The sequence below is a fragment of the Phoxinus phoxinus genome (assembly GCF_949152265.1).
Source record: "Phoxinus phoxinus genome assembly, chromosome: 13".
Classification (NCBI taxonomy): Eukaryota; Metazoa; Chordata; class Actinopteri; order Cypriniformes; family Leuciscidae; genus Phoxinus; species Phoxinus phoxinus.
The window spans coordinates 29,042,608-29,069,739 of NC_136888.1; the positions used below are offsets into that span (position 1 = coordinate 29,042,608).

The 27,132-nt window shown below is 41.6% G+C and overlaps 1 protein-coding gene across 1 annotated transcript in view; it reads right to left on the bottom strand.

Annotated features, from left to right (window-relative positions):
• crim1 (cysteine rich transmembrane BMP regulator 1 (chordin-like)) overlaps nucleotides 1–27,132 on the bottom strand; it is a 119,958-nt gene that overhangs the window by 27,031 nt on the left and 65,795 nt on the right. Inside the window, exons 6-7 of the mRNA XM_079632439.1 lie at nucleotides 3,579–3,761; nucleotides 1,011–1,208 (exon numbers count right to left, since the gene is read on the bottom strand). Coding sequence (XP_079488565.1) covers nucleotides 1,011–1,208; nucleotides 3,579–3,761 — 381 coding nt within the window. The remainder of the gene's footprint in view (nucleotides 1–1,010; nucleotides 1,209–3,578; nucleotides 3,762–27,132) is intronic.

Here is a 27,132-nt window from a genome sequence, read left to right on the forward strand (position 1 = left end):
AGTACATATTGAGATAGCAGTGTTTGCAAAGGCAAGCATTGCTATAATAAAATCCGTACTGTAGTATTCTGTATTCTTGACCATCTTCAGGTCTCTGCCTTGACCTGGATTCAACCTACTCAGGTCTTGACCTGGACTCAAATGAGTTATAACTGAGTTAATGTGCATTTTTAGTGTTAGAGGTTCGTTCTATGACTTGCGATTGTCACCTGGCTGATTAAATGTGCAGATTAATTCACACTGAAGGGATCCAAGACGGTTTCACTTTATTTTGATGGTCCCTATTTATTTTGATATGTAACTTTGCAACTGCATGTCAACTTTTTCTAACCCTAACCCTATCAGTCTACTAACACTCTAAGTTGACATGCAAAGTTACTTATAGTCAGAATGTCTGTTGGGGGAGCATCAGAATAAAGAGTTAGCAGATATTAAGCAGACAGTCTACTAATACTCGTAGTTGCAGTTACTTATAGTCAACCACATGTTCAAAAGGGACCATCAAAATGAAGTGTTACCCTCAAAACATATCTAGGGCCCATATTATCATAGAGAGCACTTGATTTGGGCAGGTAAGGAAGGAACATTACAACACTCAAGCATCCAAAGCGACCTATAAATTGCATAGTAAGGCCCTTATAGCCACTCAGAACATCTTGGCAACTGTCTAGCAATACCCTAGCAACCACTATAGCATCATAGAAGAGAGTTTTGCAAGCATTGTGTTGTAAATGTAACACTATACTAAACTGTAGCTTCGCCATAGCAGTAGTTGACCTGAAAGTGAAACTGACCATAGAAGATAGTTAACACTAGCTATAGATAACTATAGAAGAGTTAAGACGGGCTATTGTGATAAATGTGATGCATTCTAAAACTGCATAATTTCATAATGACACATAACTATAAACATTTCTGTTCATGTACATGCATAGAGTACATTTCAGGTCCAAGAACAATACAATACAACACAACTCCAACCCACATCCATAAAGTGCATGTGTTCTTACCCTCACACACAGGGCAGCACTCTCCGGGAACGGTGACAGGATTGAGGCAGCTGTGGCCACAGGCAGCTGCCACACAGCGGGCGTCTCCACTCACACACTGGCAGAAGGTGCAGTCGTCCTCACGCCAGTGGTCTCTGTGAGCCAGGATCTGCCCATTCACATAGCAGCCGGCTAAATTGAGCACCGGGTAGATGGGGTCTATACGGGAGAAGGTAAGAGAGCAAAAAGACATTGAACATCCTGACATCCTCTGCAGTGCACCCTGCTGACCTAAAGGTCAGTTTAAGCTGTTCAGAACATGGCAGATGTAAAACATAGCAGATGGTTCCTGACCACCTCAAGTTTGGCTGGTTTGTTGCTGGTTCAAGAATGTCTACAAGCTTGCACCAATTAATAACCAGCTTGGACCAGCAAATTACCAATTTAGATCATCTATTGACTAACTTGGACCATCTAGTGACCAGCTTGGACTAAATCTGGATGAACTAATGGCCAGCCTGGACTAGCTAATACCCAGCATAGACTAGCTAATGACCAGTTTAGACCATCTGATGATTAGCTTAGACAAGTTTTGCATCTTAACTCCCTTTCACACAGATATTATGGAAGATTTCTTTCAGAAATTTCGTTCGGGCTCTGAGATTATGTGGTTTCGTTTATTCACACTGCCAGAGCTTTAGAGTGTTTCATGCAACCATATTCCAAAACAGTTTTCAGCTTTTACATGGATTTTCCAGGAGGGTCAGTGTTTATACACTTGAAAACAGAGTTAAAATACATATATGAGGGCGGCAGTGGCTCAGTGGTTCATGTAGATTGTCTACAAACCGGAAGGTTGGTGGTTCAATCCCCGGTTCCACCTGACCAAGTGTTGAGGTGTCCGTGAGCAAGACACCTAACCCCAGCTGCTCCCGACGAGCTGGATCGCCTTGCATGGCTGACACTGCTGTCGGTGTATGAATGAGTGTGTGAATGGGTGAATGTGAGGCAATATTGTAAAGCGCTTTGTTGGCCATTGGGTCTGTGAAAGCGCTATATAAATGCAGTCCATTTACCATTTACCATTTATATGAAGGATGAGCTAGAGTATTATTTCTAAAGGTGGGGTCACATTTACAGTTGTGCTGCAAATTTTCACAATAGAGATGGAGTCATTTCAATAGAAATCCGTGCAATATGGAATTTTGCTCAAGAGCGAAAGATTTCTCCATGCAGATTTTGCATCAAGTTCAAGTTGGCTGTGTTGAAACCGATAGAAAGCTGCTTGGTTTGAAAGTGACTTTGTGTGAACTCTGCTTCATACATTGATAGAATATTAACAATGGAAGTTTTTAGCCGTGAAATTTAGCTAATGTGACCGCAGCTTAAGACAGTGGTTTTCAACTAGGGGGCCTCAGCAAACTTCCAAGGGGGCCCATACAATTACTTATATAAATATATATAATAATTAAAAATGCAAAACCAAGCATTAAAATAAACCAAAACAATAAAAAATATTTTAAATTCACTCTCTCAAAAACTGTTGCCCTAATTGTAAAAGTGTGATTTCTAGACCTGAAAAAGTAATGTAAATGAATAAAATTTTAACTCCATGGTCCTTTTATAGTTATGCCAAAGTCTAAAATATTTTATCAGGTAAAAATTGTGAGTACAAAATATTAGTAAAAATCCTTATACCGTATATTATGAACAACTAGACATGTCATGAAGCCTTCTAATTGTGTTGTGGACAATGGGGACCCTTGAAGTCAAAAAGGTTAATGATTCAGTTGTTGATTCCAATGATTTGTTTCCTTCAGCACATGGAATCATACAGGCTTACTGTATATTTACCGTGAGCCGTCTAACTTTAGTTGGCTGATTTCCTTTGTTTAATTCATTGCAGTAAAGCTCCCAGGAGGAAAGCTACAGGGTACTGGGGAGTTTCGCTTTAATTAACTACATAACAGCGAAATCATTCGCAAACTAATTTCAACATGACCACAATCTGATAAATATAGCATGAGCAGAAAATGTTGCAAGGTATTTCCAAGCCATTATGTATTGGACAACAGAACCTACCCACAAGAGAAGCATTGCAATCGAAATTACATGCTCCCTTGCAGCCTATTACAGGTTGTCTACAAAATAAAACAATGAACAGTTTCCCTGAACTAATTAGCCCTGGATGCTCATTGAATTGGTAGAATACAAAGCACAAAAAGAATTTATCCCGCAAATTTAACGTCCAATTGACAGAATCTTCCCCATCGCGTAATGTAAAAATGCACAATATCTTCTGTGAAGTTAAAAAACTAGTCACGTCATAATTGCTTTAGAATCTAGTTTTGGACCTGGATGACATAGTTCATTAAAATTCACAAAAATCACCTCAATTACAGGCAGAGCATCAACAGCAAATGCAAAAGAGGCCCTAAGGCACAAGGTGCTAAATGCTAAAGACCGCTTGTATCATTTGGAGAAAGGTGCACATATAAGACAGCTTATGCTCTTATCAAACAGTGTTCGAAGAACAGGAATATATTCTTGTATACGAGGTTTCCTGAGCTAATGCAAGGGACATCTAACCTTCACAGACCGGACAACACTCTCCATCAGGGACGTAGTAGCGCTCGCAGTGGAGGACGCCACACTGGGCCGTAAAGCACACGGATACTCCTCCCTGACAGCGGCAGAAGCGACAGGCGTCCATCCTGAACATGTCCCCATCATGGTACTCCACTCCGTTGAAAGTGCAGGCCAGCTTTGTCTCTGCAAAACACAGTAATCAGGACACAGTGCATTAGAGGGTGTCGCATATATGACTGACAGAACAACAAAACAAACAGGGTCTTGATGATAGGGCCAAGAAGAATAGTTAGTTATGGGGTACGCAGGGACCTAAACGTTGTGCATTTGTGACCGAGAGAGCTTTTAGCAGCCATGGCAACCTCTAGACACCAAATTCCCCTTTCAGCTCATGCATTACAATGCCTACACTTGTGTACATGGGAACGGTCCTTTTTTGTCCCAAAAAGAAGTCTCTTTGCATATAAACTCACACTTTGAGGACTTATACATATATTTTATAAAAGTATAATTATTAAATTGTGACTAATATCTCATAGTTAACACCAATTAACACTGTGGCAAGCAGGGCGGGGCCGAGAGCTGTGGGAACGGAGCGAGGAGTGACGACAGTAGAGGACGATAGAGGACCAGACCTGGACTTTATGTTGTTGTTTTGTTTTAGTTTATGTGGCAGTTGTCCGTGAGAGGTTGCTTTACTTTAATTTATTTTGTATATTTTATTGTCTATTTTGTGAATTGAAGTTCCGTTGATTGTTAGCCGGTTCCCACCTCCTTCTTTCCTAAACTCTGAACATTGTTACAAACACATTCAGTTCTTTTTACAAGAAAGAAAACTAAATAACAGATATAGACTACAGAAATGCAAACACAAAACTCTATTAAATACAAATATATAATAAACTGTGCTGGGGTAACGCATTACAAGTAACGCGAGTTACATGATCAGATTACTTTTTTCATATAACTATGTAATGCATTACTTTTATTGCAAACCTGCAATAATTAAATGTTAACGCAACTACACTTCATGTTTTCAATGTCACTTTATTAAGCAATGTCTTCGCTACTGACCTTTAACCCTTCAAAGTCGACTGACGCTCTAGAGCGTCAAAGTGCGCACCCCTGACATATCTATTAATAACTTTGGAATGGATTAAGGTATTAACTTAATTTTTTTTTTTATGAAAAAGCTGACATTCGTCTGCATAGACAGTGTTGACTTTCGCGAATGATAAGCCTTCCGTATTTTAGTGCAAATCTATAGCATTTTACCGCAAAACAAGGAAATTGTACTTTATTCTATCTAATGATATAAAATGCTGTTGGTGTGTGTGAACCAATCACAGATCTGTGTGTGAACCAATCACAGACCAAAAACAAAAAATGACGTTGTCAGATGGGCCAGGAATGTAAAAAAGGGGAGGGGTTTGAAATCAATTCCACCTGTGATAGCCGGATTGTTTGCTGACGCAACTTTTTTATACACGGTCTTTGGACGCGCACATTTGGAGATATATCAGATACGCTTATTTGTACTTGGCAAGATTATTTTCAAAGAAAACATGGCACAACGAAGATTCTCTGCCGAGCAAGTTGCTGAAATGCTTTTTGCCGACAGCGATGAGAGTGAGAATGGATCTGATCCAGATCGGTTTGATTCGGAGGAAGAGGATCAAATCTTGGACGGAATCGATCCATTTGAGGAGTAAGTATTATGAATGCTATATTGCTGATAATATATTGTCTAATAGCCTATATATTGTATCGTTTTTTTAGTAGAATTATTTTATTTTAGCTTTTCAGAAATAACGGAGCAGTAATCAAATAATGAGTGCCATCAAATAATGTGTGCGTTTTGGCCGCATGTAACGTTAGTCCATCTTCATTTATAAGCTATTTCGTTTACTTTGCTTGTCTATTTTATTGTAATGTTTTTTAGGGAAATTTTATTGTAGTTTTTCAGAAATAATGGTGCAGTAAGCCTTATCTAAGGCCTGTACTATTTGTCTACATGGGAGGGGGTTTGGTTGGTTTAGACATTGTATTTACTCTGTGCATTTTATTGTAATGTTTTTTAGGTAAAATTTTATTGTAGCTTTTTAGAAATAATGGTGCAGTAAGCCTTATCTAAGGCCTGTACTATGTGTCTACATGGGAGGGGGTTTGGTTGGTTTAGACATTGTATTTACTCTGTGCATATAATACTATGATGAAGGCTCCAGTAATAATTTTGTAGTTAGAAGTCCTATGACTTGGATGTAAAAAATGCACACATGATGATGACTAGCTAATCTTTATTTCATTATAAGAAAGGCTGTACAACTTTTGATATGTGGTAATCTAAACTAATGACAAAATCTGTGTGTTTTAGTCTAAATCCGGAAACCACAGAGCAGCCGAGTACATCTGCTGAACCCAGGACCCCGACCGCTCGCCCTTTTCCACCCAGCACCGCTTAGGCCTATATTTTTATACCAATATTTTTTTTCACCCAATTTTTTTTGCAGGTGTTCTAAAGCCTTTGAGGAATAAATATTTGTTGTAAAATCCTTTATTAATTTATTTTTTATATTTTTATATAATAAAAACAAAAATATTTAACTTCTGTTTTTGTATTTCTTGATGATATATCACATTAGAACACATACAAGTGTCTCAAGAAGTGTGTTGTCAATGCATCCACATTGTAGCTGAGAATCTATAGAATCCAGAAATATGTCTCTCTTCACTCTGCTATGAATATTGACCATTCCAGAAGCCAAAATGTCAACATAGTGCCAGGCGGACTTAAAACCCCTTAGACTTTGAAGGGTTAATGATCCAATTCAACCATACTAATAAGCAAAAAGCGACTTTAGATAAACGGCACATATGTGTTTAACTTTTTATTGCATGTTTTGCATGTTATTACTAAAGTAAATGTTGAACTTTCTTCTCCTGATGCTTATTCATTTAACTTTTGGTGTGAAAGGGCTTTACATTGGCCAAGAATATAACATTTGTTTTGTTATAAAAAAAAAAAAAAAACAAGCAGAGAAAAAATTACGGAAAAGTAACAATGGATTACTTTCTATAAAAAGTAGTAACACAATTAGTTACTTTTTTAAGGGGTAACACAATATTTGAATGCATTACTTTGAAAATAATGAGGCATTTATATAACGCATTACTATGTACTACTGTACATCTAAAGTGCTTTATCATATCAGGGGGTCTCAACCACCAACAGTGTGAAGCATTCACTTGGATGATGTAACGTCAGCCACAGTACAACGGCGCCAGGGCGTTTAACACACACCAGCTATCGGTGGAGAGGAGAGTGATAGAGCCAATTGAAAGTATGGGGATTATTATTAGTAAGGAAAAGTAACTTTCCCCAACACTGGTCATAAATAATAAAACAGCTTTGGTCATAATCTGATATTTTGGTTGTTGAGCTTTAATGATGATTAAATTGCATCATAGAAATACTGGAAATGGCATTACTTTTGCTAAACACATTTTTGAAAAGGTCTTTCTTCTTCTGAATAATTTTGTAGTCTTTTTAGTGCATTTTTAATAATTTAATAATTGAACTTATTTTAATTTAATTTTTTTTCAAACAGTGACAGTTATTTGAAGGTTATAAAACCAAAACATGTTTGATTCAGGAAATATGTGCTACTTCCTCTCATTGTGCTTATGCTTAATCACGCCAAACACGTCCTTGAAGACATCTGATAACAACATAGTTGACGGACCTGAGATGTCTGAAGGATCCCTCGGCCTATGACAAACAAGAGGCCTTGGGACAGTCCATAAAAAACTTTCAAATGAAAGAGTGACAGAATATTAAAGCAAATCCATTGAGATGAATTATTAGAAACCATGGAGCCAACAAAAAGCACCCAAAGCCAAGTGGGAACTGATAATAATTGTGTAAATTAATAGAGGCTCAATGAATTACCCAATAATCTGGTGTGGCAACGCTGTGATGTCACACTAGACAGGCTTTACAGAGGACTGTGCGAATTTGCTCAGTTTTCTAATCAAAGATTTTTTTTGTTCTGTCTGCCTTGGTCTATCGCTCTCCTCTGGGTAACTGCTATCACTGCTGAGAGCGGCAACTAATTGGAAGGAACTGCTTAAAAATCAATGTGTAAAAGGATTTTTTTTTTTTTTAAGTAATGTAAGAAATAACCCCCTGCTTAGACAGAAGTACAGGAATCGAATGCTAAAAGGAGTTGTATAGTTGGAGTACAGATGTCTATTAAAGGACAGCTCAATGGGTGAAATATATGTCAAGTGCCTTGTGTTGGTGTGGCTGTGTTGTGTGATCATAATGATACAGTATGCCAGAGGGATAAGCCGAAGGATTCAAAGCTGAAGTAGTGGATGTTACAGGTTTAAATGTGCATCACACACTTTTCAGTAACAGAAGGCACTAGATTGTGTGCTATCTGGGCAATTAGCTGAGGAATAGTATCAAGAGATCATTAGCTTTTAGTGTGAAACACAAGATAGGCGACAACAGCAAATTAGTTGTTACAATGAATAGCAACAGCAATACATCCATATTTCCTACCTGTGTTGGGGAGTGTCACGGTTCATGAATCGGCTGTCTCATGCTGATGTGTCTGTGTGAGTGTATTGTGTGGGTGTGGTTACTCGTTGTGTTGATTAGTGTCACCAGCTGTCTTCAATCCCAGTTGCCTATTTAACCCCAGTCATTTCACTCTCATGTTGTCAGATCGTTGTTGGTTGTTCCTCGGTGTGTGTCCTGTTTCCTGTGCCTCGTCTGTGAAGTTTCTTCGTTGGAGTTCGCCTGTTCCTCGTGTCGTTTGATGTTCCACGGTTCCTGGGTTCACTCGAGCACGTTGATTCACCGCACCACCACCGGATCGCCATCTCGTCCCTGCTTCATTCCACCTGAGTGTTTGTCCCTGACCTGTGCTATCTTCTTCTTTAAATTAATAAATTGAGTATTGCAATTGCATCCTCCTGCCTATTCATTACAGAACGATCTGACCGTCACCATGGATGCAGCAGATTCAACCCGGCTCAATGACTTCATTTCGCACAGCATCACGCGCATGGATCAGCAAGAGGAGAATATCTCGGGCACAGGTCGGGCGGTTCAAGCACTCCTGAAGCAGGTGTCCGAGCTCACCCAACAGGTCGCGCTTCTGCGGACTCCCACTGCGCCCCCCGCACCGCCCGTTCCCCCACCACCATCAGCACCCGCAGCAGTGGATAGACCGGAGCCACGCCTACCGACACCTGAGGGATATTCCGGCGAGCCCGAGTACTGCAGAGCATTCCTCACCCGATGTTCCATGCACTTCGCCCTACAACCGCGTACGTTCCAGACTGAACACGCCAAGGTGGCGTTCGTGTTGACACTGCTGTCGGGGAGAGCAGCGCTTTGGGGAACGGCGGTGTGGGAGAACGGAGACGACTGCTGCGACTCGTTCCAGGCACTCTCCGAAGCTATGAAGAAGGTTTTCGATCGGGCAGTGGCGGGTAAGGAGGCGGCCAGATTACTCGCCGAACTGCGACAGGGGGAAGGCTCGGTAGCGGACTATTCCATCCAGTTCCGCACCCTGGCCGCAGAGTGCCGTTGGAACGAGTCGGCGCAGTGGGATATGTTCCTGCATGGGCTGGCTGACCGCGTTCAGAAAGAGATTTATACACTGGACCTACCTGAGAAGTTGGATGGATTAATAGACTTAGCCCTACGAGTCGACGCTCGCTTGAGTCGAGCCACCAGATGGACGCACCCCAGTCGTCCACAGTCCAGCACAGAGGGTCATCAGTCTCGTGGAGCGAACGCGGTCAGCCCCACATTCGATCACGAGCCCATGCAGGTGGGGAGAGCTCGGCTTTCCCGGGAGGAGAGGGAAAGGCGGAGGTCCCAAGGACTATGTTTGTACTGTGGCCGGGCGTGCCATTTTATCCATGCCTGCCCGGTAAAAGAGCAGGCCCGATAGTAAGTATGAGGCTACTATCGGGTGGGATCTCCGCCGAGAAGACCTCATCACCATCATCGACCCTCCTCCCGGTAAGACTGAGATGGCGAACATCTACGCACTGCACCAGCGCACTACTGGATTCGGGAGCAGAGGGTAATTTTATGGACTTTAATCTTGCACGTCAACTACAGATCCCCGTCACTCCCCTCCAGCTCCAGATCTCCGTCAACGCACTCAATGGCCAAGAACTCCCCCGGATCACTCACTCCACTGAAATCCTCACCCTCGTCACTTCTGGCAATCACACAGAGCGCATCTCCTTCCTCCTCATGGACTCACCACTTGCACCAGTGGTTTTGGGACACCCGTGGCTGACTAAGCATAATCCCCGCATTGACTGGTGCACTAACACTGTTTCCACTTGGAGTAACCACTGTCATGAGTCCTGTTTAGTGTCTGCCTGTCCTTCTGTGTCTAGTTCTGTGTTTCAGAGTGAGGCAGCGGATTTGTCTAACGTGCCCGCGGAGTACCAGGACCTGAAGGAGGTGTTCAGTAAGTCTCGTGCTGCTTCTCTTCCTCCGCATCGTTCCTATGACTGTGCGATAGACTTACTTCCAGGTAAATCTCCGCCTAAGGGCAAACTTTACTCTCTTTCTGTTCCCGAGAGGGAGGCCATGGAGAAATATATTTCTGATTCTCTGGACTCCGGGTTCATCCAGCCTTCCTCATCTCCTGCGGGGGCGGGGTTCTTTTTCGTTGGGAAGAAGGATGGTTCTCTGCGACCTTGCATTGATTACCGAGAACTGAACAACATCACGGTAAAGAATTCCTATCCTTTGCCGTTGATGTCTTCAGCTTTCGAGAGGTTGCAGGGAGCATCCATTTTCACGAAACTGGACTTACGTAATGCATATCATTTGGTCCGCATCAGGAAGGGGGATGAATGGAAAACCGCTTTTAATACCCCTAGGGGGCACTTTGAATATTTGGTTATGCCTTTTGGGCTTTCCAATAGCCCAGCGGTTTTCCAGGCACTCGTGAATGACGTGTTGAGAGACATGGTCGATCAGTTCATATATGTTTACCTGGATGACATATTGATTTTTTCTTCGTCTCTCCAGGAACACGTTCAACACGTCAGACGAGTGCTCCAGAGACTCTTAGAGAATGGGCTTTTTGTCAAGGCGGAGAAATGCGCGTTTCATGCACAGTCTGTTCCTTTCCTAGGGTACATCGTCTCGTCTGAGGGAATGCGTATGGATCCTGACAAGGTTAAGGCTGTGGTAGATTGGCCAAGTCCAGATTCCCGTAAGGCCCTACAGCGGTTTCTGGGGTTTGCCAATTTTTACCGGCGTTTCATTCGCAATTTCAGCCAACTAGTCACACCTCTGACTGCCTTGACCTCCCCCCGAACGACGTTCAGGTGGTCGAGCACTGCTGAGGCAGTGTTCGCCAACCTCAAAAGCCGCTTCGTTTCGGCTCCCATTCTGGTCACCCCTGATCCCACACGTCAGTTCGTGGTGGAGGTCGACGCGTCAGAGGTGGGAGTAGGAGCAGTTCTTTCTCAACGCGCTTCCTCAGACGACAAGATGCATCCCTGCGCGTTTTTTTCCCATCGATTATCGCCTGCCGAACGCAATTATGACATTGGTAACAGAGAGTTGTTGGCAGTCAAGTTAGCGTTGGAGGAGTGGCGTCATTGGTTAGAGGGTTCGGGGGTACCCTTTATCGTTTGGACCGATCATAAGAACCTTGAGTATATCAGATCTGCTAAAAGACTCAACTCCAGGCAGGCTCGGTGGGCTCTTTTTTTCGGACGTTTTGATTTTGTTCTCTCGTACCGCCCGGGTTCCAAAAACATCAAACCCGATTCCTTATCTCGTATTTTTGATCCATCCGAACGCCCGGTGACTCCCGAGTGCATTTTACCTGAGAAAATTGTCATCTCCACTCTGACATGGGAGGTCGAATCGAAGGTCAAGACAGCCTTAGAAGGGGTAACGCCTCCGCCTGGTTGCCCACCGGGTCGTTTGTTCGTTCCGGAGGGGTTACGGTCAGACGTGATTCGATGGGGTCATTGCTCCAACGTGGCTTGTCATCCAGGAGTGACTCGCACCGGCTTTCTAGTTAAACAACGATTCTGGTGGCCTTTAATGGCTCGCGACATTCACGATTTTGTGTTGGCTTGTTCAGTCTGTGCCACTGGTAAGACATCTCACCAGCCTCCAGATGGGTTACTTCGACCGCTGTCTGTCCCTTCGAGACCCTGGTCCCACATCGCGCTAGATTTTGTCACCGCCCTCCCGCCCTCCAGAGGCATGACGGTTGTTTTAACCGTAGTGGACCGGTTCTCGAAGGCGGCACATTTCATTCCCTTGCCCAAATTACCGTCAGCCAAGGAGACAGCGGTCACAGTTATTGATCACGTCTTTCGGTTACATGGCCTCCCGATGGACGTAGTCTCTGACAGGGGTTCCCAATTCACGTCCAAATTTTGGCAGGAGTTTTGTAGGTTACTGGGGGCTACGGTCAGTCTGTCCTCGGGTTATCACCCCCAGAGCAATGGTCAGTCTGAGCGAGCCAATCAAGACCTGGAGAGAATGTTGCGATGTTTGGTTGCCAAGAATCCGTCGTCTTGGAGTCAACAACTTTCTATGGTGGAGTACGCCCACAATTCGTTACCAGTGTCATCCACGGGCCTCTCGCCATTTAAGTGTAGTTTAGGTTACCAGCCACCTATTTTTCCGAGTCTGGAATCCGAAGTCGCGGTCCCCTCCGCTCACGCATTCGTCCAGAGGTGCCGCCGTACTTGGACTAGAGCCCGGGAGACTCTACTCCAAGCAGGGAGGCGCATGAAGGCCAAGGCCGATCGCCACCGGTCAAAGCCTCCCGTCTACGTCGTGGGTCAAAAAGTGTGGCTTTCTACCAAGAATATTCCGCTCCGCTCCGTGTCTAACAAACTAGCCCCTAAATTCATTGGCCCGTTTCCTGTCACCAAGATTATTAGCCCGGTGACAGTCCGACTCAAACTCCCTCCTGCGTACAGGAGAATTCACCCCGCCTTCCATGTGTCTAAAGTCAAACCCGTATTTTACTCCCACATTAATCCGCCTGCCCCGGTTCCCCCCCCGCCGCGACTCGTAGATGGGGAACCCACGTATTCGGTACACCGCATTCTGGACTCGAGACGGAGGGGACGCGGATTCCAGTACCTGGTGGACTGGGAGGGTTACGGTCCGGAGGAGAGAAGTTGGGTACCTGCTAGAGACATCCTGGATCACTCCCTTATCGATGATTACAATCGACAGGTAGGGTTGCCTGGGAACGCCAGGAGGCGTTCCTAGTGGAGGGGGTACTGTCACGGTTCATGAATCGGCTGTCTCATGCTGATGTGTCTGTGTGAGTGTATTGTGTGGGTGTGGTTACTCGTTGTGTTGATTAGTGTCACCAGCTGTCTTCAATCCCAGTTGCCTATTTAACCCCAGTCATTTCACTCTCATGTTGTCAGATCGTTGTTGGTTGTTCCTCGGTGTGTGTCCTGTTTCCTGTGCCTCGTCTGTGAAGTTTCTTCGTTGGAGTTCGCCTGTTCCTCGTGTCGTTTGATGTTCCACGGTTCCTGGGTTCACTCGAGCACGTTGATTCACCGCACCACCACCGGATCGCCATCTCGTCCCTGCTTCATTCCACCTGAGTGTTTGTCCCTGACCTGTGCTATCTTCTTCTTTAAATTAATAAATTGAGTATTGCAATTGCATCCTCCTGCCTATTCATTACAGGGAGCAACTAAAAGTATTCAAACATATTTACCTAAAATGTCTCACTCTCATGTTTGGAAGTTACATTTTTTTGAATAAGTTTGCCAAGATTTCAATCTTTTCAAACAGTTTATGTAAATGTAAATGTCCTTGCAAATTATGAATTGGTTAAAATATTGATGTATATTTGTTTTTAGTCCTTCTGTGTGGTGAATAGATTTTTTAAAAATATTATTTTTAAACAGTTAATTGGTAAAAAAAATGTATTAACCTTTTGAGTAAAGTCCTTTTGAGTGGTGTATCGTTTCAAAAAATATTCTTTTGATTTTTTCCTGAACCATTCATTGGTTCAAAAAAGGGTTCAACAATTCTATTGAGTCCATAAATGGTGAATTGGTTCAAAAATTGTTCACTGAATCTTTCAAAACCATGCAAACAGTGAATCGTTAAAGCACATATGATTCATCCATTCATTCAAATGTAGAGGACATTTATTTGTTCAACTTCAATCTTAATCGAGGGTCCTCATTAATTTGTGCCAAATAAATACTTGCAGAATTACATGAACAACATGAGGGTGAGTAAAAAATGACAGAACTATAAGAATGATTTAAATGTTTTAAATAATAAAATTTTGGGGTGAACTACCTACTTAAAATAAGTAGCTTGTAGATCTGGAAGCTACAGTTTGGAGTTCCCCCAACACGGACCCCTTCCCTTTTGTATCACTTCCCTAACCAGTTCTCTACATTAACCCCTTCAACACATATCCAAACAAATCCCCTTTCCCCTCAACACATATCCCTCCAACATTATTCTTTCCATTCTTTTCCAACTCAATTAACCATCCTGTCCTATCCATTCCCTACCCAGTTTCTCTTATCCTATACATATTCCCTACCTAATTAACTATTATTTACAAACAGTAACATTAACAAAATCTGATTGCTGAAATTCACATTAATATAATCTATGCAAGCAATAAAGGTAAACAGGATTGGTTTGATCTCTGCAACGAAGAGGCTCACGCTTGAGACTCAACCCGAGCTCTAAATCACCCCTCTGGACCTAATTATGGAAATAAATATGGAGTTGAGGTGGTGGAAAGATTGAAACTGTTGTTTATACTTTGCTTTGCATTGTGATTGCAAGGGTACATAGTATGTGAACACGCTCCCACTCATACATTTATTTGGAACTCTAATTTGTAGGAAGTTCCCTTTATTACTACAATCTGGAACGTAGCATCTTGTGCTTTTTGCTACTAACTGCAATAAACATTTATCATTTATCTTAATGACTAATGACCAAATGCTTCTAATGTGCTTCATCCCACTGGCGCAATGGTGTGGCCAAAGCCATGTGACGCTGTGGCTGAGGTAAATAATTAGTGGAGGTGTGAGTAATAGTTACGTCAGCATCTTGACCTTCCCAGATGTTCAGTGCAATTGCCTCGCCCATGGATCTAATACTTAAAAAATTACACAAGTAGCCACATCACAGTTAGATTCAGTGTTTTTTAGAGGTGACTCGGACATGGTAAGTGCAAAGTATGTCCTGTTACTCTGTTTTTGTCTCATTGAATGTCAGTGTTTATGTAAAACCGCTGCTTTCAAGCCCTGCTGCATCTCATTAGCTTTCAAGATAAAATCCAAACCAAGCCGTCTGGATGTAAAGAAAGATTTGAAGGAGAACAGATAGCGTGCTCGCCCCCATTTGTTTTGCTGGCTGTTATGACCTCACTGAAGAGAAAAAATGGTAAAAGGGAGAATCTGGCTTTCCTGCCGCATTTCCGTTTTTGAAGGACAAGCCATAAGTGCTGGTGTGTAAACAGCTGGCTGAGGCTCATGGAGAGCTGGTGTCTGCTCTAGGGCTTATCCCTCGCTCACCACAGTAGGACAAGCTGGTTGTTGAACAAATATGCAAAGTTTGTCAGGCTTGAGCTGGTGGCTCCATTTCTCAGCCCACTGGCTGCCTTGATTTGGGACTTTACCCATCACAAAGGATTATACAACTGCAGCAAATTCCTTCATAGTTTTATGGAAAAGTCTTTGACTTGGACTTATTCCGGAATCCTCTGGCATTAGGGATTGGGCGTCGTGTAGGGAGAACGAACTTGAATGAATTCTGTTTAATATTTGGAATTTCACCCCAGAGCTGTAATCCTCTAAAGGCTCTGTTAGGGAAGAAAATGCTGATTCAAAGTCTAGGGTAAACTTTCAGAAAGAACTTTGGAGATGGTCAGGGTTGTTCTAGCGTGGAGTGTCCCTCATTTACGCATGTTCTTCACTGCCAGACAGCTAAACTGTTGGAGAGATGTTCCAACAAAGCAGAAGGATGCAGGAGGTGTATCAGCCCAAGAAATGCAAGATTACTACAAAAGTTTGTATCATTTGGAGACTTTTGGAGAATTTGCACCAGTTCCTCTCAAGTCTTTATCAACAACTTTAGAAACACAAAGATGAACGTTACAGGAGACCAATACAACTCTGTCAATTTTGATCGTTGCCTGCAACAGATTTAATCAAATTTTACAGAAAAAACTTTAAAGTGATACTTCAGCATTTAACATTAAGCTTTGTATCAGTAGAAAACCTGTAGTATTTTCGAATTACCATGCTTCCCTCCCCCTGAGACGAGAGATTTATGTATTTTTTGTCTCACAGGTGCTGCTCATCAGTAATCACGCCACCGGCCTCGCGTCGTTCTCCCCCGGCCCTCAGCCTTGTCCTGCTCGCCACAGTAAGCATGATGAATGGCGACTGTAGAACGCAAAAGCTGAATCCCGGACATTTTGGGCGATCTCGAAATCATGGGCAGACTCGTCACGGAGACTCACGATAAAATGGCGTATTTTAAGTTTCGAGTCCACTAGTAGCCTAGCCTAGTTGTTTAACGTTTAACTGCACTGACTGCGCTCTTACCGGTAGGCGTGGCTTGGGAGTGGCCTCGTAGGGCAGCGAAGCAAGTGCATTCTGGGAGTTGTTGTCTTTCATCCACATAAGCCAAAAATACATTTTCTGTCTTTTCTCAGTCTAGAAGGCTCCAAATTGAAAAATAATTTCACATTTCTACTACATACAGTAAATGACCCATTTTAATGAGACATTCATCTTTCCAGAGGTGAAGTATCCCTTTAAGAAACACCATTAAAATTGACTATACCATTGCAGCCGTCTCTGGTGAAAGTCACAGCATTTTGGCCATAGAGTGTCAAAGGTGTGTTAATGTTTCGCTCATTTTTCTGCTTTGTATTAAGTGATAGGAAAAAAAAAAAAAACCTTGATTTGACTGTTTCTTTTTTTCTTAGCACATTTTACACTAGCCTATTTGCATTCACAAAGACTTGTATACTCTTCTATGATGTACATGTTCTCAATTGCTGAAGCAGTATAAAAATAAGAAATACATTACAAATATTTTATTTATTTTCTGCCAAGTCATGTGGTACAACCAACCTGCACAAATATCCAGGAGGAAAAAAGAAGTCAAGGAAATTATATCAGACCCTCATCCTGAGTGTCAAGCTCAGTAAACCTTAAAAATATCAGATCATTTTACCTTTTTATGACACTGGCTGCGAGGTTAAGGTTGTAAAATGTCATGTGGGTAAACCCCCCAGGAAAGATAATAATTTATTAACGAATGAATTCATAAGGTACAAGGAATTTGTAAAAAAAAATTTACCTAAGGGTTACACCACATGACATTTTTCGTTAACATAAAACTCAGAAATCAGTGCAGAACATGCAAATAAAGTCTATGGATTCCTTCCTTCTGTAAAGCATTGTATACAAGCATCATCTAATATAAAATCTTCAAAACCTTCTAGAGAGGAGATTCTTGCTCTCGTCTTGAAACACCACACCTCGGTTTACATTAGTGGAGGAGATTGGTAACCATGGAAACACTACCCTGAGACGCCAAACCCTAGTTTTCTCTGCCTCAAGACTGATTCAACAGGTCCCTTTCCCTCCGAGGCCTTGAGGCCAACAGCTGTTAACTGGCCCCATCTGAATTGGTAGAGTGCATGACGGCACTAGCAGGGTCTGGACGAAATGAGGTAAGTGACAGAAGTCAACTGTAATCTATATGACTGCCCAACCCTTCACACATCTGTATAATAAAGAATGGCTGCTACCTGTGTTCTCATATGGCTTTCTGAAAATAGAGATATATAATCTCACACACACACACAGAGTCTTATTAAACAAAGGCCATCTGAAGCAGGAGGAAAAAGAACCCATTTAAATGTAACTTTAAGAGTTTGACAGGATTGTGAAGAGGCAGTAAGGACTAATGAAATTCTCCATCTGGAGATTAAAACACCTCCACAGCTCAGTCTCACGGTTCCCAAACAGAGCTTCGAAGTGCAACCTAAAATAACAACGTCTATTACTGTTCAAAAGCTGCTAACCTTAACGTGGAGGATTTACATAATCTCCCACCTCCAGTCGCAAACTTGTACTCGTGCAGATTCCTCCCGCTTGAGGTCATGGTTAAACACGGACCGGTGTGCACTAAATGTAACGTAGCAGAAGAATCACAGCCGGTCTTTCAACGCCAAGCTTGGCGCCACACACTGAGTCTCGTCAGGTCTTTAAAGAAGCCATAGCGAATACTTTAGCAGCATTTTATATTTCTCCCTGAAGTCCACTTATATTGTTAGATAAGGTTTCATGAACCAAAACAGCCATAATTTAGTTTTATATGACCATTCTCCTCCTCCTTTCTGACCTTTAGAATTAAAAGTGCTTTGGAATCTTACACATAAATTGTTCCTAATACATGATAGATATCGCAATGGGTGTCTTGAGCAATTATGCCTGTCTCTGTGACTGCCTTTGGCTCTACAAACATCAAAACAAGAGTCAAGAGGGCAGACCAAGCTTTTTTGAAAGAAACACAACATGACAGTGATCTATTTTGTGTTTTAGGATTGTTGACATCTATGCGGCAATCATTTGGTAGGAGGTGTCTGTGGAGGGTTTTGGGTAAAGGGTGTGAGGTTGAATGGTGAAAGCTAACAAAACAGCAGCACTTTTAAACAAGATTTAAAAGATTGTATATGCAAATTATCTCTGTTATTATGACTAACCTATTTGCATGTGAAATGAGATCTAGTTTATTCAGAGGCCAAACTTCTGAATACTGAATAAGTGTTAGCATGTAAATATGCTAATGCTTCTGGCGTCACAACCATTGACAATTTCTAAATGTTCCACTGCAGCTTAAGTTTCCATAAATGATACAGGCAGGAGATTTGCATTGTTTAGACTAGAGAGTATGGAACCTGTTTAGAGCACTTGTGCAGAGTAGCTAACTAAAAACAACGACAGTGTTACAGTAATTTAGCTGTTTTCAAAATAGTGTAACTAGTAAGCTACTTTTTTTCCCAACAAGAAGCAAGGTTACAAAATGTTGCATCACTTTTTTTTTTGCACGTATAACATTGCAACTGAGCGAAAATAATTTGCTAGTAGAAACTCTGACCCGATCGCAAGAGAAACCATGACTATTTTACAAGGTGAAATTCATACAATATGTGATTCCAACTGAAATTTTTTTTTTTTTGGAAAAACCGTAAGCTTTAAGGTCTACCTTCCTATAACCGTCAGTGGAGTGCAAGAAGATTATATGGAAACAAACAAATTATTCATCAATTTGACAAAATATAAAATAGTTTTAAATTGTCATGAGACTGTGTTGGAACGTATATTTTTTCTTTAGTAGCGCTGGAAGGCCTGATTCATTTTAGCGAATTAGTTTGCTCTGAACTGCAATTGAACTACTTTAAAGTAGCTTGTAGCTTAGCGAACTACAGTTTCAAAGATCTAAGGTGCGCACAATATCACGTACTGTCTAACTAGGTACAACATTAATAAATGCTAAACATGCTAAAACAAGCTAAAAATGTATGTCCTATATAATATGAATGTATGTAGTATAAATGAGTAAGTATGTGGACTTTGGAATCTAAGTGTAGTAGGTCATCCGGGTGCATCTCGCCTACTGTTTTATGAATACTACAAATTCGGACATAGTACCTGTTTCACATACAGTTTTTTTTTTTTAAATCTGCTATGGGGAAGTAGGCATATTCGGATGCAAGGCTAGTCTCACACACAGAAAATGGAAGAAAACTATCTGAACCATGAAGAAGAAATAGAATGTGAAGGCTGAGGAGATTGCGGTTATCTTCCTCTCAGATGCTTGAGATGTTTTCTTTTTTCTGTGTTAGGCAGGAGAACGCCTCTCTAGAAGGACTCAATCCAGCATTTTTTTCCCTTCCTGTCCTCCAGTCCAACAGGAGCTGCCTCCCGGTGTTTTCCAGCCCTCCCTCATGCTGCAGGCTAGCTTGTTTTGGCTGCAGCTGCTGAGAGGCAGACTAAATAATGTGATAACGCGCCGCTTCACAGTTGCGTCTTGCTCTGCCAAGACCCGCCACTGCTCTGGATATGCAAATCACTACAACCGCACAACACCTGCAAATCAAGGCTAAGTTGTCAAGAAACAAAACAAAACAAAAAAAGACGACGTTTTTGTGTGCATGCTTTCACATTTTTTTATCTGTGGAAGATAGTGGCCGCTGTGTTGGAGCAGACATAAATAAGAGCCGAGTATAAAAGGGAGAGAATAGTGCCTACGGGGCCTGTCAATCATCACAGGCTTCATAGCGCACACGTTATGTGAATGGCCCCTCTGTGACTCCTATTCCACCCCTACCTTAAAATCACTTTCCTCTTCCGACGACACTTTCTCTGAAAAGAGAAAAAGAGACGGCCGTGTTCTTCTATCCTTATCAATGTTATGTTTACACTAGCAGTGTAACTTGCGGTTATAGCAAAACGTTATGTCACATACTGACTGAGCCCATTCTAATCTCTCGAAAGAATGAGCAGCTGTTTAAGCATTTTACTTCAGATTGACATATGTTCTAATCCTTGCTTGTCCTATGAAAGAGTGTGCATTGTTCTTCCATACGTCAATTTGAGGCAGAACAACATGCTATGTGTACAGAGCTAATCCTAATGTTAACCGCTTAAGCATCGACAGCACAATCAAGCTTCTCCAGAACACTTTCTCATTGACAAGAAGAGGACTGAAATCAGCGCTCGTGACCTTTATTACATCGCCCTTCTATCCCTAGGTTGAACAGCTAGTGCAAACCGCCAATCATGCCCTTCTCCATGACAACCGCTCCCTGGGTAAATATTAGAGTAATGATGGGGCTCGTAGCAGTGAGGCTGTATGAATGGGGACTGACAGGTGCGCCAGTTCATCTGTGAAGATGCACAAAGCTAATTATGGGACTAAAAATATCGCTAATGACAAACCAAATCTACCATGCGCAAATGTGGCAGAGTGGCTTCTGGTTCGCAGCGGACAAACAACATGTTCGCAAATTCACTTGTTGATCACCACAGTCTAATTTTATGGAGAAAACTGTGGGGTTGTTGCTGTTGAAAAAAAGTGAAAGCTGTGAATTCAATGAGTAAACAAACAGTGCCAAACACCCTAATTTAAACGTGCAAGTCATGGAATAGCACAACAACAACAACAGCAAACTAAACTATCTTATCCTTGAAAATTCCTTGGTGTGGTCGAAAGTTTCTTCACGCTTTAAAACCTTCGGAAAGGAGTTGCGATTAGCTCAGGGTGGGAACATTCTAGATTAGATGCACACATACACACACTAATCAGACCTTCTTCTTATCTACTCTCCAAAAGGGTGACATCACTGTCTGAGAGAGAAATGTGGTGCACAAACACTGTCTGAGAATGCTCACTCCCTTGCCATCCCAAACACTTGCCTTTGGAAGAGTGTGCGGGCACCTTGGAGAGTGAGTGAGAGACTGGCAGAGAAAGACGGCATTCGGTCTGTCTGTCTGTCTGTCTGTCTGTCTGACATCTGCTGTTGCTAGAATCATCAAGCTGTGAATTTGTTCAGAAATGGCATGGGTGATCATCCCAAATATTCATCGTAATCTTCAAAACTACTTCATGTAGATAACATTTCCTGTATTTACACTACTACACTGCTGGGAAACCCCCCCCAGATTAAAGTAGACAATAGCAATAGCAAGCTAGCTTTGAGACCTCCCTTCGTCTCCAAAACACAAGAACACGCACAGCTAGAGAAGAGTCTGCAAAGCGTCACGAGAGATGGCATTAAATTACCTCAATGTCATGCCTCAAAGGACATAACATTACAGTAATAATGCAAGTAAACCACTTAAAGAGCGCTGACTTGTGCTACCTGACTGCTGCAGATTCATTTCGGCCTTGATAGCAGTGCCATAGACATGCATGAATACAAGTCTGTGGATGTGAACCACTCAGTAGAATGTCACGGGTTGCTATCTCTTAATTATAGTAGTTATGGCGTGAACACAGCATAAGCTCATTGTTTTGGTCTAGGAGGAACTGTAAAAGGCGGCTGCTGTTTGTTTTTGGCACTCTGTCTACAACTCTTGGCATTGGCTCATGCAACACGGTGATGACGTGATGTCTGCGCGAGCAGGTGCGAGGAGGTATGCAAATACATAGGTTGACAGGCAGGTAGGACATCCATCTGTGGAAGTCTCAGGACCAAAAAAAATTCTTCCAATCATTGCATTTGGCCCGAATGCAATGATTGGATGAACATTTTTTGGTCCAGAGACTTCCACAGAAGATATATATATATATTTTTAGGCCACATCTACTATTGATTGTTATCAGGATGTGAAGAGAGTTTCGACCAGTATAACAAAAAGTGTTTTTGAAAAACTCTAGCTTTAAGGTGGTCAATATGGTTTTAGGAATAATTGTAAAGGTAAAAAAAAAAAAAAAAACTTACAAGTAGTTTGACAATTTACACTTTAAGTCCCATTTACACTTCTGCGTCAGACCTACGCCGGAGCCTCTATGCTGTAGGCAACGCATTGGTTTTCATTTATTACTTCTTTTTACGTTGTCCGCATTGAAACATGCAGAGGGAGCTGAAGCCAGAGGGAGGGGTTCTAGCAGACCAATCACAGCGCTTGCGTCCGCATAGAATTGACGCGTTGTTACATTTTTGGAGAGGTGCATGTCAGGGTACGCGCGCTACACACAGCCTACGGCGGGAGTTCGACGCAGAAGTATAAATTGGGCTTTAGCCCCATCAAATGTTAAAAATGGTGGCTTTAAATTGATTATATATTTTTAAATACTTAGTTCTGGCCTCAATATTACGTACATGGTAAAGATATTTAATTAAATAAATTATTTTATTTATTTAAAATATATTTTGTTTATATGTATATATGTGACATATTTGATGATGTTTATAAATGATGTTTAATTTTGATTAATTATGATTAATCTCACAAAAATGCAATTAATTTGTATTTTATTTATTTATTAATTAACAGCCTACTTCAAACCCGCCGAATAAGCTGTAATGTGGACGAGAGCTTATGTTGACAGTCAAAAGTCAGGCTACACAAGACTAATCTAGATCAGCTAATGGTCAGCTTGAAACCAGTTTCCAGCAGAGTATAGTCAGTGAGGTTCCAATGTGACAAAACCTATAGGGAAAAACTTCAAATAAACACAATATAAACTGAATTTAATAAGACTCGAATCCTCATTAAGGAATGCCGTAGTGAATAAATCTTATCACACATTACAGAGAACAGAAGTGAAAGACGCCGGCTCCTTTTTCCAATTAAAGATTTATAGAGACAGTTTCCAGCAGCCCAGGCATTATGTTAATCAAAATAAAGGGATAGTTCACAAAATGAGAAGTTTTGAAAAATATACTGGCCACTCATTATCTTTTAGTCTTCTAAAGTCATACGATAGCTTTGAGGGAAGAAAAAGGCTAGAAAAATATAATTATTCACTAAATAACTCTCTTTGGCACAGTCGTCCTTGGTGTTTAAAAGAACAGCATTAATTTAGAAGATTTGTTCATGAATCAGATTCATTTCCCTGATTTAGTGAACTGACACTTAATAATCAAGATTATCAGTGAATTTGTCTGTTTGTCTGTACAAAGACTTCAGAACAGGGGTGTCGCGATATACCGGTACTGACAATAATCGTGCATTTAAAAAAAAAAGAAATATTGTTACCGTGTTAATTAGGGGTGTCGTATATAGTAATATATACTTCCGCGTAAAGTCATGCCGTCATATTTGACAGACAGCCCGCACTCCAAGAAAGTTAGCTTGCTAGTGTGGAAGTTTTTTTTACTGTATTTACATGAGCTCATTCAGATAAAACTTCAAATATCTTTAGAGATCAGTGTTTTTTTTTTTTTTTCTCAAAATAGGGTGATGTGAGCATTATGGAATGTTAAACTCTCACATGTAATTTATGTGTCATTCATATTAAACACCGGATGGCGCCCTTATGCAGAAAGGCTACAAGTGAGACTCATAGGAGTAATCAAGGGGGTAATCCCACGGGGGTAATCCATCCGCCGGAAACCGAAGCTTCCCCGGGGGCCGCCATTGGCTATCAAGCTATCACCTGCTGTTAGCATTCCATTGACTCCCATTCATTTTGGCGTCACTTTGACAATGAATAACTTGACATCTGAGGCGTTTAAAGACTCCATTTGTCCATTATTTATTTCTAAAGAAACACAACAATGTATAAAAGGCTCCATTACCTTGTATCTTACGTTATGGCCCCGTAGAAGCAGTTTTTTGTAAAAATAGGCTAACGATTGCGTCATAACCATGCGACTCTCTGTCAATTACCGTATAGACAGGAGGAGAAGCTCGCAAGAAATCGGGGGACGTGGAGGCATAAAGTCCGATAAAGTCAAGGGAGAAGCCCATAGAGAGTGATAAAGTTGCTCCTGCTGCTATCTCATGGACAGCAAATACTCACGCTCTCCGTCTCTGCGAGATTCGGAAAGGAATGATTCAGATTTCTCTCGGCACAGCTACTAGAAGACTTACAACTGTCAGACAGGTTGCTCACGTCACATCTACGTCGTCAAGCTCTGTTTGAGCCTGCGCACTACGCTCAGCCATCAGGAAGTGAGTGCTTCTAATTGACTTCACTTTTCTCCATTGAAACCTATGGGGTCGCTGTGTCCATTTTATATACTGTCTATGGGAGTGATACAATTTAAGATATTCAAGGAAATCCCTAATCTGGACAAAGACATCCAGCTATCACTGTAGATGAATAAAATTCAGATTGACTGATTAATTAAACATGAAGAGAATTAACACAACATTGTGACAATTTATGGTTTATTCATGTTCGTCAAGCTATCTCTGGAAATGTTATAGGATATTTATTATGAAATCCCAATTGACATAGCCTTTATTGCTGTATAGAATACTATACAATTATATAATTTCTGCCTCATTCTGTGATCAGTTCACAGAAGGACGTTATTTCAAACTGGTTGCCATTAAGTGTAATTGTTCCTTTGTATACAATAGAGTGATTTTTCTAAAAACTGATAGCACTATTTATTTATTTTTTCAAGATATCTCAATACATTGTTATTGTGAATTCTTGTGGCCATGGTAATAGTTTAGTAAAAAAACAATTATATCGTGACAGCCCTACTTCAGATGATTTGAAATATAGCATGCAAGTCTTTATTTTTATAAAGCTTCAGTCTCCATTAACTGCCAATTTTGATTAATTATGATTAATCACACAAAAATGTGCAATTAATTCGTTTTTTTCTAATTAATTAACAGCCCGATAAGTCCTTATAAGTCTAAAAAGCTTTATATTATATATTATTTTAATATATTTGTATTTTTATAAAGCTTCAGCCTCCTTTAACTGCCATTGTGAAAAAGTGACTGCGATTGATATGTTATTAAAAATGTCTCCTTTCGTGTTCCACAGAGTGTTCCACAGATGAAACAGGAGAAATTTCCGCATGGGCTGATGTGACCACTTGTTGTTTTCTCTCATCCATCCGCAGTGTATTCATCTGTTGTGTCAATTTGTTCAAGTCATGACAGTCTTGAGAAGGTCACTCATCTAATGACGTGCGAGTGATATCTTTTGAATATTAATCAGTTTCTGTCCATCCAAGGGGATGAGTTCATTTTCTCTTTCTGTCGCTCCTTCGCGTTTTCCCCCACCCCTCTCATCCGTGGAATATTAGATCAGCCTTTACACTGTACACAGCCACCGGTGGCCAGATGTTCAATTAGCCTGTATTTCTGTTCAGAGCTTTGATGCTCCCCGCGCTGCTCTCCGGCCTCAGCGCTTTGTTCTCAAATCAGCCTAAGGCTAATTTCACCACCCGCTGTGAAGACGACACACAACCTGGCACCTCACACACCACACCGCAATTTGCGCTTGCTTGTTTATGTACATTCATGCATGGAAGGAAGGTGACTCCCCAAATGACGAATATGGAAAAGCAAGTTCTTGGGTTGCATTCTCTTTTCTGTTTGTTGCTTCGTCTTTTATGTATTGTGTGCCCTAGGCCTGGTTATAGGGTGAAGCAGGAAGGAAATAAACAACTAGAGGGAAAGTGGGATTGTTTTCATGGGTCCCTTTATTCAAAGAGCCACTCTTGAGCTTTTGTGTTTGGATGGAGCCTTGATTCTGTTGTCTTCCTCTTGGCGGTTGTCTATCCGCGAATATGGAAAAGGCCCAATGTTCGACATACGGCCTGGTGCACGTTGATGTTTCCAGCTTTGATTTGCTGCTGATTTCCTGTGGCTTCCGTCCACCTGTCCCCTGCAGTCTCTTCATCTGAGAGAGTTCTCCACCACCTGCACACAGCTCTGCCCACAGCGACTGTGGGGTTAAGCTCTCTCTTTCTGTCCCAACTCTCAGCGCAGGTTTTATTAGTCAGTGAGCTGTGTAGTGTGTGTGTGCTTATGTTTGTGTACGGCTGTGCACAAGTGGTAGCCGGTTCTTTCCAAAAGTGGGGAATCGCAGATGTCACTTATGAATGGCAATGTGTACTTTGTGTATTTGAAGTCTGTAATATAATAAATATGTAAATGATATAGGGCCATACACTTGGTGCAATGCAGCGCCAGGCACGATGCAAGTGTTTTTAGCTAGTTTAAATAGCAAACGCATTTGAGCCCATTTGTGCGCCTATGGGCGTGCTAGTCTGAAAACAAGATGTGTTCAGGTGCATTGTTAGCGCGTTGCTATTTTGAAATAGACTGCACCATTGACCAATTGAAACCTGGTCTAAAGTCAATGGCACAATATTTTTTTTGTTATTTTAAGGGCGCATAGTAATATGCGCCCATAGGTGGGTCCACTGTGCTTATTATACGCAGGGACGCACAGCAGCACACAAACATGCCAAATATTAAAAATAAAAGGATTACAATTAATATTGTATTCATAAAGGAATCCAGCTTGTCCCATAGATGTTCTGCTTGCGTGCTTTAACCTCACGCATGAGCAGATCCGTTTGCTGTCTGGAGACGTTCAGTCTGCAAATTCCGTCATGTAAATAGCGAATCCGACATGGCGCGAGCGCAACTGGCTTTTAAAGGGAATGGGAAATTACACTCTGATTGTTTTTTTGCACGTTACGCCCAAAACACACCCATTATTTTCTCGTCGTTAAACTAGGAAAAGTGGATTCAGTGCACTTGCGCCGTGCGCTTTAGACCATGTGCATAGATTGTTAAAAACATGGCCCATAATGTTATTCCATCCACTCGCTGTCTCTCTCATTTTCCTTCCACACATCTCACACGCACAAACATATACTTAAATTGTAATGCCGGTCTAAGCCTTTTTTTCTAGCACCACCAAGTCCATGCAAGATATATGTTATAAGTTTATGTTATAAACTTGCAGTGTAACAATGTTGTCAATGTGTTAGTAAAGGGCAGAGCTAAACATATT